This window comes from Microchirus variegatus (genome assembly GCF_963457635.1).
Source record: "Microchirus variegatus genome assembly, chromosome: 2".
NCBI classification, from domain to species: domain Eukaryota; kingdom Metazoa; phylum Chordata; class Actinopteri; order Pleuronectiformes; family Soleidae; genus Microchirus; species Microchirus variegatus.
Window position 1 is genome coordinate 16,557,926 of NC_139803.1, and position 12,730 is coordinate 16,570,655.

Here is a 12,730-nt window from a genome sequence, read left to right on the forward strand (position 1 = left end):
GGCATTTAGCAGATGCTTTATTCCAAAGCGACTTACAATCAGCAGACAGTATTGTCTGCCTTGAAAACATTTCTACCCAGAGCACTTGGTCCACCACCCTATCTATTCCTTCAGGTTATCTACTACAATACAAAAAGCATATTTATACATGTTAATTCATTGCTTTGTTTTCCAGAATGCCACCAGCAAGGAGAGAGCCGCGATACAGTGTGCAGGATGTGATTGATATCATCCAAACTTGAGAGAGTGAAGTTGAGATGGAACTCAATGACACTGATGAGAGTGATGAAGACTTAGATGAAGATGTCTGTCAACAAGTGGACAAAGAAAACCAACCACCCATGGACTGTCCAGCTGATCATTACGTGGACATCGAATCATCAAATATTTCATCAGTCGCAACACGGATTTTTCTGGTCTGGATTTCATCTTCAGGAAAAAGGAGCTCAGCAACACAGACAGTGACATCATGAAGACTCTGAATGCTCAGAAGAGACCATTCAAGAGATATGCACACCTGCCATTGGATGTACACAAGGACATGAAGACAGAGAGAGGATGCTGCAATAAAGATACACCAACACACAAATGCAGCAAGTGTGATGTTCACCTTTGCTTTTCAGAGGACAAGAACTGTTTTTAGGACTTTCACTAACAATGAAAGTTTGTCATGAAAAGAAAAAAGGAATGAAGAAGTTGCTAGAAAATTTTTAATAAATGCTTTCATAAAAATATGACTGTGTGATTATTTTTTAATGTTATATACATTGATGGAGCTAAGTAGGCAATCAACCCTGCAAATGAACCCTTAGTTGTTCAGACAAAGTGAGTACAAATACAGAAATTCTGCTACCACCAAAGCCCAACGTTGCAAAATTAAGTTTCTCTAAAAACGTACATAAACATTTTTTTTTCAAAAACTATTTGATTTCTGCATCTAAGGCTCCTACAACAACATCTGAAAATATTTTTTTTTTAGGTTTTTCTTAATTTGGGTCTTACAGGGTTAAGTAAAAGTCTGAAGGTATATGACATTTACTGTACTGTACTTGCATATCAAAAGTAATGTTCTGATATAAAATGTACTTAAGTGAGGGTCTAGTCGTCGTTCAATTCCTGACTCTGCTAGTCTGTGTCCTTGAGCAATAACCAACTCTTTTTCATCTGATTTTATTTGGTAATAAAGAGTAACAAAGATAGTTATGGGAAATGTAGTGGAGTAAAAGTATATCATTTATTTTGGAAATGTAGTGGAGTAAAAGTTGCTAGAAATATAAACAACAAAGTAAAGTACAGATACTTAAGTACAGAAACAAAGTGCTTTGTTACATAACAAAATATATATGTTCATATTTATTGAGTATTATAATAAGCTTCAATCTAGAAAAGTACAGTAATTTTCTGTTGTATACAATATAAATTGTAAATATGAATATAAAAACCATTGAATACAATGTATTCAGTATTTAAGCATACATTACTATGAATAATGGGCTACTTTTCAACATTATACAGTATGATGTATCTTTATAATTGCTAAACCCTAGTAATTAAAAACCTTGTATACAGTGCCTAAGGTTATATTACTGATAACCTGTCATCCTCATCCTCAGCTCGCCACACCCCCTTTCGAGGATACGCCATTTTGTTGACACATAGAGACTCTCCATCAAAACAAGCTCCTTCAGAAACAGCTTCTGAAGCCAAACGTGACCACGACATGTCACGAGTGTGAAGTAAAACAACAACACACACAGTCACATTAAAAAAAAACAGCCACTGTGGATCAAAACGCAGCAGTTGTGTCCAGCATCACAGCCGCTATTTGAAGCCTCCGGGGCGGACACTCATTTTCAACATGAAACTCTGCCGCCATTGACGTCACGCGGCCATCTTTGTGCAGCTCATCCAGGCGCCTGTTTATTACACCTTCATTACCCGCACGGATTCTGACAGCGCCGGGCGCCGCTATTACAGCATCCAGCTGGACAAGACGTAGACGTAGAAAGAAGATATATACATTTATTTATCTATTTTTCCCGAAGAAAAGAGAGGAGGTTTTGTCGCGAAGGGACGCGTCTCTGTGGGAGTTCTAGAAGCCAGTGCTCCTCCTCGACTATATAGGCAGGGAAACGCCACAATAACCAAGCAAAGGGTGCCAGAGGCTAGAGAGGAGCGCAGGAGGCAAGCCACATCCATCTGACACTCACTTTGGTCCGCGCTAACGTTTCCAGTTCCGTTTTCAGCCCAGCCGTCGAACCAGCGCTACCAGGAACATGTAAGTGAATGACTATATTGTTTAAAGCTCTTTATAAGACGTATTAATGCATTTTAATCCACGAGTGACGCCTGAAAGCCCCGTCTGTGTATGTGTATGGGTCTATTTCTGTCTCTCCATCAAAAACTGACTGTTTAATTTTTTTTTTTTATTTCACTGTTACTAAAAAGCGAGTTTCACTGCAGGTGTACCTTAATTTGATTTATTTTAATGTCACTGGCTGTCCTCTTCTCATAATGTCACCCAAACGTGAGGCTATAACGGCCTAACCTTGAAGCAGACACAAGCACCTGTTTTATTTATTATTTTGTTGAATTGTATCCGTCATTAAGCCCACATTTACCAGCATTTTCTTCGTGTTCACACGGTAAACGGGTCTCTTTCGTGCTGTCGTGTGCTAGTTTTCTCTTGAACCAAGCACGCACGCATTTTTTTTTTTAAGAATTCCAGTTTGGACTGGTTTGATTTGAAAACGACAGCCAGCGTCTCTGAACGGTCACACACGAGCTTATTAAAACCAGTTTATCACTGTTATCACTTGAATGTAAGTTAAATCCCCTTTTCCATTTCCGGGGTTTAATATATCTGACCCGCCGTTGACGACGAGGCTAATTCTAGAAACAGCAAGGACACCATGTTGGACAAAGCTGTCTCAGGTATTTTACATGGTGTAAACCCACTGGACCCTTAAAGCGTCGACATTATTCGACGAATTCGGTTTGAATGTTTTTCTAGAAGCTTCCTCTGTTGTCTCTAAATTGGGCTTACAGGCCCAGTTAAGGTGATATTTCAGCCTACAGCTGGGGGTGGGGATAGCCTAGCCTCCTACTGTATGTCGTCGATTGTCGTGCGAGGGCGGACAGCTGCATATCTCACCACATCCAGGGCTGTTGGTGCCCACATTGCCAAATTAATCCTACTAAAAATTACCTTATTTGCTCTTTCGACCGCATATGGTGTCCATTTTTCAATGTGGTGGACTAGAAGGCGCCACTTTGAGCACAAACAGGCAGCCATGACGTCGAAATAGCCACGCAACACATGACATATCATTGAATATAATTCCCAATGTTACCTGTTACAGTAACCTTTATCACCAACATCTTAAGTATCTTACAAGTGTTAAAAATCCACCCCTCCTCCTCTCGATAGGAACCTCCCCGCCCTGTGTTTAGTGGTAGGTACATGCACATAAGAGGCTTCCAGGGTACGTGACAGGCTCGTCATAGTCGTCGTGAAAGGCGAAATAAGGCTCGGCCTAGTGTGTCAGACACCAAAGTATTGCGGGTCAAGAAGGATCCCAACGCGGTTCAGTGGCGTCGAGCAGAGAATCGTGCGGAGAGGCAGAGCAGACGCTGCTGTGGCGCTGTCCAGTTCTGAAATGTCGCTGCCCAGTGCTGAAAAACAGACGTTGGGCTTTTCCATGACACAGTTCGCCCAAACACACATCCATTACACCCAAAGGAATGGAGGTGTGGACCCCAATTGTCATTAATATTATTATCATAATCACCATTATTGTTATTATTATTAGTCGTAGTAGTAGTCTATAGATAGAAATCTACCTATCCATCTGTCCATCTATCCTTACTTTTACAAGAGGGTTGAATTTTGATGAGTAGGTGTGGTAGTCATATTTTAAAGATCTATGTAGACGTAATTATTATCATTAATAGTAGAAGTGCGAGTTGTCGTAACAGTAATAGTATTAGTAGTAATAGCTGTCGTGGTAGTACTGAAAACATTTTAAAAAGAGTGGTAATAACACTCGTTTTAAAAGGTCGACATTGGTGGTGCACTCACATTTTGTAGAGAATGTTGTTATTGTTATTATTAGTTATAGAAGTAGTAGTAGTAGTCGTGTATATGTTCTTGTTTGAAAGAGGGTTAAATTTAGCTTTCACTGGATGTTTAACAGAGTTGTAAATCCTTACGAACCAATACCAGTTTTATTCTTTTGATTGAAACATCCATTCAGTCTCCTGTTGTTGTTTTTTAATTCAAAAACAACATGAAACTGAATAGCTGTCACCACATTCAAATGCACAGGAGTTAAAACCATGTTGTGTCTCAACTAAAAGTGAAGATTATTCACTAAAGTGGTTGATTGTAAGTATTTAGCTCACCTTACTCTGGAGCTTCCAGATCATCTGTCCATCACACACAGCAGATTGTATTCACAGGATGTGCAAGCTGGTGAGAAACCGCTCTTCTTGATTGTGATGTCAGGTCAGAGGAGAATCGTGTGAATTTCTTCACGTTACACTTTGTACAAATACAGTGGCAAGTAAGAAGAAGTGAGATCGGACATCCACAAGTCTTAATACTGAAACTGTATAATAATCAATAATCCCACAAAATAAAACATTATGGATATTTTACATTCATACACAATTTATTTAATATTAGTGATACTTAACATTTATATTTACAGACATCATAGACATGTTGAAGTGATATACAGTATATATATATATCATCAGTTTCTGTTGGCAGCTGATACCATCATGACCATTAAGCCAACTATTCAGAAGGATTTGTTGTTGAGGATTAGTCATGTGTGAACATGTAAAGGTGACCTTTATACAGAGTTTTGTTTCACAGGCGTAGAGTAGGCATATTTGTATAACATTTTATTTCAACACAACTTGCTAAAAATGCATTCAGTTTAAGGCTTTTAACCATTTTTCAGGAATACTTGATGATTTTAGATTGATTGTTCAGATTTTACTGATGTGAGCATATGTTAGCGTTGAAGAAGGTAAACTCATACCATTGAGTCGACATAATCACATTTGATTTCAAACAATATGAGGCCAGCTTGTTGTTCATTTTTTTGTTTCATGTCCATAATCAATTATAGTGTTTGTATGGTTGTTTTATTTATGTGTAATTGTAGCTGCATTTTAGTGAATACGTGCAGGATTTAATGTTCACATTATCTTGTTTAACTTGGACCTACAACTATGATTTTAAGATAGTGCTGTAACAACTGTGAGGTACAGTGATAGATTAAGTGATTTCTGGTGCTCAAGTGTCAGCTACCTTCCTGGTTCTGTAGGAAATATCATTAAGCAGGTGTCCATAGTATAGACCTAGGCTTGATTCCTGTACTGCTAACCATCCTAACATGATAAGGAACATGACTTAATGACTTCCCTGGTCTTTTAGTAACATATAATGTGTTTTAAAATGCATATCAAAGAAAAAATTGCCATAAAAGTGATCCTATAATGTTAATATGTAAATCTTGTAATGGTTATTTGCTGAATCTGAGTCATGTAGAAATTCTGCCAATCCTGTTTGTCAAGGTGGATCATTAACCTTTGTCTGCATGACAGGTGGTTTATATGGTTTTCAGCAGCTATCACTCAACAGAGGTTTTCGTTACTTACATTCTTCATCAATTATTTAAGATAATCACACTCAACAGTGTTAGTGTTTATACAGATACATAAAAAAGAATAAATACAGGCAGCAGAATCAATTTTGCCGAACAAGACTTTGTAAAATTAAATAATAATACTGATTTAAAAAAAAATTCGATTCAAAATGAATGATCTCACAGTTTTACACGTCACTGTAATTGTGATAGCTGATGCATCTGTGAAGGAGCTTTCACTTTCTCAGTGGTAAAAGACATTCTCACTTAAGCTCTCTGCTGCTCACAGCCATTACAGGTTCATTTTGCATCCAAAAGATGAAGTCTGTGTCGACCACAAAACATGACATGGCAAATTGGTTGACAAAGTGGATTCTCTGTGATATAGCACATATGTTTTTCAAACACAATGGATTTTAGTAGTTCTACAAATTCACACTGATCACAATGATTCAATGTCATTAACAACTAAGTCAAACATGACAAAAATTGACTTCTCCAAACCTGCGTTATACAGACTGCATTATTCCCTAGCTTACCAAGTGAAACAGAACAGGGTCATCAGTGACCAATTGAAAATTATATATCTGCATTATTAGATTTATACTCCCAATGTTATGCTGCTAAGTGTGCATTAAATTCATGGATTAATCATGTTGGCATATTGTAATGTAATCAAATGTCAAGAATGAAATTCCTAGAATGTGTTTTGTTAAAAGACATTTAACATAAAATGTTTAACATCTGTTAAGTGGAATGGCCAACTATTGATTTTCTATCTCTTATCCTTAACTTCACATTTATATTTTTGTTATTCATAGGTCTGCCCCAGCTGGAGCCCCTGCACCAGAGGGAGGGAATCAGCCCCCAAACCTCACCAGCAACCGCCGTCTGCAGCAGACACAGGCACAAGTGGATGAGGTGAGTCCACTCCTAATGTCAAACAGAATCATGTTGTGAGGCATTTAACAAACAGAGACATTTAGACATCTAGACATTTTAAAATTTTTGGTTAGATACTGAACTTGATCACATTTAGTCTCAGATGAGGGCTGATTGCACGTTTGCTTTCCATATACAGGTGGTGGATATCATGCGTGTAAACGTGGACAAGGTTCTGGAGCGTGATCAGAAGCTGTCAGAACTGGACGACAGGGCCGATGCCCTGCAGGCTGGAGCATCTCAGTTTGAGACTAGCGCTGCAAAACTGAAGAATAAATACTGGTGGAAGAATGCCAAGGTGAGGATATGCAGATGGTCTTATCCAAACAGTTAATATGTGTTAACATAAAAGCTGCCACTGTTTGTAAAGCGATGTTCACGTTGCATTACTCCTGCATTAATCTTGTTTGTATTGATTTGATCAGTTTTGTTAATGTGTGTGTTAATAGCATGAGTAACTTGCAACCACTCACCTTGTGGTTATACTCAAGTTATATTTTTTCATCGTAACTTGTGACATACACATGTTTTCAGAATTTACCAGGTACTGTAGTGCAATATAATTTCTAACCTTACTGTTACCTTTACACTTGATGTCCACATACATACAGCAACAATCTTCTGATACAACTCTGGGACATTGACAGAATCTCAGTACCAGTTGGCTTCTCCAGACATGTGACATGTGAATGTTTTACTTATTCTTATACTGTGCAAACGAAGGGAATGGCGTAATTGCATCAAATCCACTCACGTTGACTGTTCATGTAATCTTACCGCATGGAAAATTCACATTACATTCAGTGAGATTGCACCATCCCACTGAATCGTTAGCATACATTTCTATGAAACAAACTACACAATCAATAATATCATCATCATCATATCTAACAACTTCTTTTGAACATTTACTGACTACAGATGATGATTATCCTGGGAGTGATATGCGTGATTGTCCTCATCGTCATTATTGGTAAGAAAAAAACTTTAAACCCTTTGTTGCCGTGTGAATTAAAAGCTTATTTTAATGTAAAACAATATGAACATATCTCTACATACAGAGTATAAAGTGCTTTAAGAACAGGACTTATAACCTACATGACACAAAGCAAATTTCTTTCATCAAGCAAGTGATTTTATTTCCTGTTGTCTTTCTTTTTACAGTGTACTTCAGCACCTAAGAAGAGTCTGTCCTACCCCAGTCTGATCCCAACATCCTTGCCACAAAAAAAAACAACAACCCTCAAATTGATGACAAAATTAATCACAGATAATTAATTTACTCTATGTATGTATCTCCCTGATTAGCCTCGATATAACACCCCTCAACCCTTCAGGGCCCCCGTGGCTCCCCCACTTCCACCACCTCCCCCTCTGGACCCCTGTCAATATTTGTCCTGTGCGTGTGTGGCCCTGTCTCCTTTCTGGGTACTCTTGGCTTTTCTAACCTGCCATACCGAGAACCAAACACTTGTGACGATGCAACAACAGAAAAGGAAACGATTGGCGATAATTGTTACATAACTAATATAAATATATAGTTCTTTGTAGAGTTTTATTCTGATATATACTGTTTTGTAGGTGTGTGTGTGTGTGTGTGTATGTGTGTGTGCATTTTGTATTTTGTATTTTTTTTGTATTAATTTCACGTATGCTTCAGCGTTAACTACTGCCTATTAATCAACGTGTGCATCTTGCATGTTCTCACCATCTGTCGGGCCTCGGCTGATTCTCTCTCTTCTTTGGTGTGTTTTTTTATTTTGCACAGTGGATTTGGTCTCCATTTAATTAATGCTAAAACTAGCACATTTTTCCAATTCACCTGTGTCCACTAAGACAAAAAAAGGTCTAAAACTTGAAATGAAAAAATGAAGCTGCAGAAACTGGAGCGAATCCAAAACAAAGCTGCCGTTAAAATTTCCCACCTTCAGATTTCTGTAACTTTATGCCTCCAAATTTCAAGCATCTTTTATGAGCGAATGCTCATTGTTATTGGTCCACCGTACAAATAATGCATGAACTGTTAAACTAATCCCAACTAATCATCATCATTTCCAGTCCTTTCCATGCAACACTTCCATTATCGGGGGTTACTTCTCATTCCACACTTCTTTTTGACGAAATCTGTACTAACCTTCATCTCAAAGCTCTTTAACACCACAGCTCTTCTGTCTTTCTCCGCATGCTCCAACACCTTGATTTCTCGGAATAATTTCCAAACTGCCGTAGTTCTGATGGACCAATGTCTGTAGATTCTTTTTTTAATTTAAATATTAACGTAGTGTCTTATTTCGAAAACATTCCTTCATTGCAGTCTAGTGCAAATGCTCTTACTGTAGCACATGTAAGTGTAAGTATCTTTGAAAAAAAAAAAAATACATGCGATGAAACTTGTGTCCAAAATGTCGGTCATAACAAACCATAGGAGAAAAAAAGATAGCAAATAGCTGTAAAGGTTAGTCGTGGATAGACGGGATTACACCTGAAGTCTGTCCAAATTATTATTATTATTATTTTCTAATATCAGTGATGTTATATCTAACATTACACTTGCAGTATACTGTGGAGATGTCATTAAAGTTAAAAGGTGGATACGTGCTTACAAAACACCAGGGGAAACAGTCAGGGGCCATTGCGAAAAATTGCTTTAGTCTCCAGTCACTTCTGTTAAGAACTGTAGAGAGTTTCCAGTCAAACACACTCTCACCTCTTTTAGTTTGTATCCGGGGGGGAAGTGAGCAACTGCAGAAAAGGAATCAGGATTTTCAAAATTGCACAAATGACCTTGTTTTTGATGGCGCTTTCTGGCTGGTCAGTGGCCTGGCCAAAGAAGATCCTCCTGCAGAAAAACCTCTCCACACAAAGAGCACATTCAAGAATAATAAATAAAAGAAGAGAAAGACACTTTAGCCTTATTTGCAAATCCAGGAAATGGGGCACATTGACATTTAGTTTTAGCAGTCTGCTAACTCACCTGCTAACACGAGAAGCAATTGTTAACAACAACAAAAAAAGTAGCATTCCTAAGAAGAGTGTTTTGCTAGTGCAGTGGTTCTGTCTCAGTGTTTCTTCCCTACTTTCTTTTCTTTCTTTTTTAAAATACAATAGATTCTATTTTTTATTATAGTATATTTTTGTGTGAAACAGACCGGTGAAGAGAACGTGCGTCTGCCGACAGCTCCTCTTGACCTCGTGTCTGCTGTGTTTTTTGTAATTCAGCTCCATGTGTTATACACTGCCAAACAACAAAGGGACAGGCTTCTATTGTTATTGCGGTTATTTCTTTAATTCGCGACTTTGGCTAACTTGATGAGCAGGAGAGCGACCACTTTTAATCATCTGTCAATCGAACGCCTTGATTTAAAAACAAAAAAAACAAGGTCACAACTCTAATTAGGGGTCAAAATTGATTTAACTTAACACGGTAATGTCGTAAAACCAACTCAGCTCCAGCTTTGCAGGTTTAAAATATAAATTGAGGGCAAATTCTGAGCTCTCGAGTGTTTTACAGTCACCAGAGAGCAAGAAATAACCTGCAATATTTTTAATTGAGGGCGTGTAAAGCATTAGCAGCCTTCTCTTTGACATATCTTATATTCCCAAACCTTTACTGGACTCACTGATTCAGAATCCTACAGTGTGTGTGTGTGCGTATGAGTGTGTGCAGGTGCATCCGTTTGTGTGTGTGTGTGTTAGAATAGCTCTGTCTTGGGAATATCCCCAGTTTATCCTGACAGATTAGGCCGCTTAAATCCCTAAAGAGTGAGGGCGCGTTTGTTTCTTTGACCACTGCAAGTACACAAGCAAGAGAGGTTACAGATCTATCAGCCGCTACTATTAGAGAGGACTCCAACCTGTGCACACCCATTCTCCCTCTATGCCCCCCCCACCCACCTCCCTTAGATAGTTTTCCCTCAAAAGAAACGTAAATGTGTAAACTGCAGATTACCAAAGACCAGATATCCATGCTTACGCTGCCAACTGCCATCAAAAACAAGTGGAGAAAAAACAACAACAGGTTATTCAGTCTGTCCTGGTCTGCTCTAAATACCCACTATATCTGTAATTACAGGACTTTTTACGCACTATTTCGTTAGTCTGCCACTTTGACTTGTGAGTGTGCCATTATGCAAGTTAAACGCTCTCAAATGGTCTCCCCTCCGCGTATATTCAGGTCTGAATGGCTTCACCGGGTTTTTTAGACACATGATCCTATAACTAATAATAGCACAACTCTTGTTTTTTTTTTTTTTGTTCCTGTCTCCATAGTACTGCCAGGTTTTAAAGCGAAAAGACAAATTTCAGCCATATATATATATATATATATATATATATATCAATATAACGTCAGCAGACATAAATCAAGAAAAATATAATGAAAAAAAAAGCCTGCATTGTTTGGTGTTGTAATACAGGGGGTGTTTTGGGGGGTAGGGGGTCCTATATCCTCAGGTTTAAGGTATTAGCAATTTGACTTGATGTACATATCTATTATATATGTACATCAAGTCAAATATAAAGACAAAATCCATATTATCAAAGTGCAAAATGTGTGTTTTGGCAATAGAAAATCATGACAAAGGTGGTTCTTTTTGGGGTAGGACCTCTGTTTTCCATGAATCCAGTTTTTTGTCCTGTGAGCGCTCAACCAATTTGGTCACAACAGTGAAAATGAAGTGTGCGCTCTCTTTTTTTCCCTGTTGCTTTACGATCTGTATGAGAAGATGTGTGCATATGTTTGAACACCGTGGCACTTTTGTTTTTCCCCCCCGTCGATTTCGGTGAACACAAGTCAATGGAGACTATTGTCTTGCGCCATCCTCAAGAGTCATTCGGCGATCTCCGCTGCGTTCGGGTCATTTGGCGGTGATTGCACAAACATGCCGATGCCAGAATGTTTCAGAACCTCTTTTGAAGCTTTTAATTACAACTGTGATTTACAAAATTGGGATGATTCAAACTTGGGAGGAATGAGCAGAAAGGGGATTATTTTTTTCCCCTTGATACTTTACTGTAATTGTTACCCCCAAATGGGATGAACACAGCTAGAGGAGGGAACCTTATGAGTCGCTGAATGCTCTCTGGATGGCCTAAAACATACAATATTCAACTTAATATATGTTAACATATTTTATCTGTGAACCAAATATTGTTGCTGTTTTTTGTCATCAATTTAGTAATAACTCCAGATGTCACTGAATTGTTTGTGTGTAAGCACTGATGGGTAAAGGTCGAGAAAATGGGAAGTTAATGGGGGGAAATTTTTTTTTTTTTTTACCTTCAATTTGTCCAGAATGCTCAGAATGATTCTACAGTTTACATCAGATTTGCTGTTTGTATCTACAAGATCTATTTTTTTCTTTGAAATCTGTTTATTTTTGAGGAAAGATTTTTTTCGTTGGTGGAAAAACTGGGGGTTCCTGGGATGAAGGTCCACGTTGCCCCTGCTCATCTGGTCCCACATGGAGGGACAAGACCAGGGGATCACGGGCAACGTGTTCAGTTTATTTTATTTATTTCCTTTCTTTTTATTTATTGATAGATTTTATTGTGCTGTCATTTGGTATGGGATTATAAACTAAATAAGGTTGACTCAACGTAAAGGAGAGGAGACTGAATGGAAAAATTCAGAGTACATAAAATAATTGTAGTGTAAATCTATCAATGTCTTATTATATTGATGAACATCATGAAATATATGTATATTGGAAAAACCGTATGACAACTTGTACTTTTGTGTGTGCTTCGTGTGCTCTGTGGGTGTGCAACTATGGACAGATGCAATTTTGAATGCAATTCTGGAACCTTATCTGACCTGTGTGAATAAGTATAAATTTATTACCAACACAAAGATACACCTCTTTCTTTAATTAATTTTGGGTCACATGTTAGTCATTACACATAAAACCTCACTCACACTTAAAGGTAGAGTAGGGAGAACTTTTGGAGGCCTGATTGATCGCTAAAGAACCCTTCTGTTGCTGTACATAAAGGTAACGGATTGTAGCTCATGATTTGCATGGGAAAATGAGCCTACATCTCCCTTGATTTATAACAACCTTAAATATTTTTTTTGAGAAGTTATTGGTCTCAATCAATCAATCAATACATCTTTGGCACATAATGAG

General features: G+C 38.0%; 1 protein-coding gene across 1 annotated transcript; it reads left to right on the plus strand.

The window, feature by feature from the left end:
* Positions 1–1,720: 1,720 nt before the first annotated feature.
* On the plus strand, positions 1,721–7,783 carry vamp2 (vesicle-associated membrane protein 2; the record flags this gene model as incomplete). Its single annotated transcript, XM_083905238.1, has 6 exons — positions 1,721–1,729; positions 1,904–1,995; positions 6,482–6,581; positions 6,742–6,900; positions 7,524–7,575; positions 7,767–7,783. 6 exons carry the CDS (start codon positions 1,721–1,723, stop codon positions 7,781–7,783), a joined length of 429 nt encoding a protein of 142 aa, XP_083761364.1.
* Positions 7,784–12,730: the final 4,947 nt, after the last annotated feature.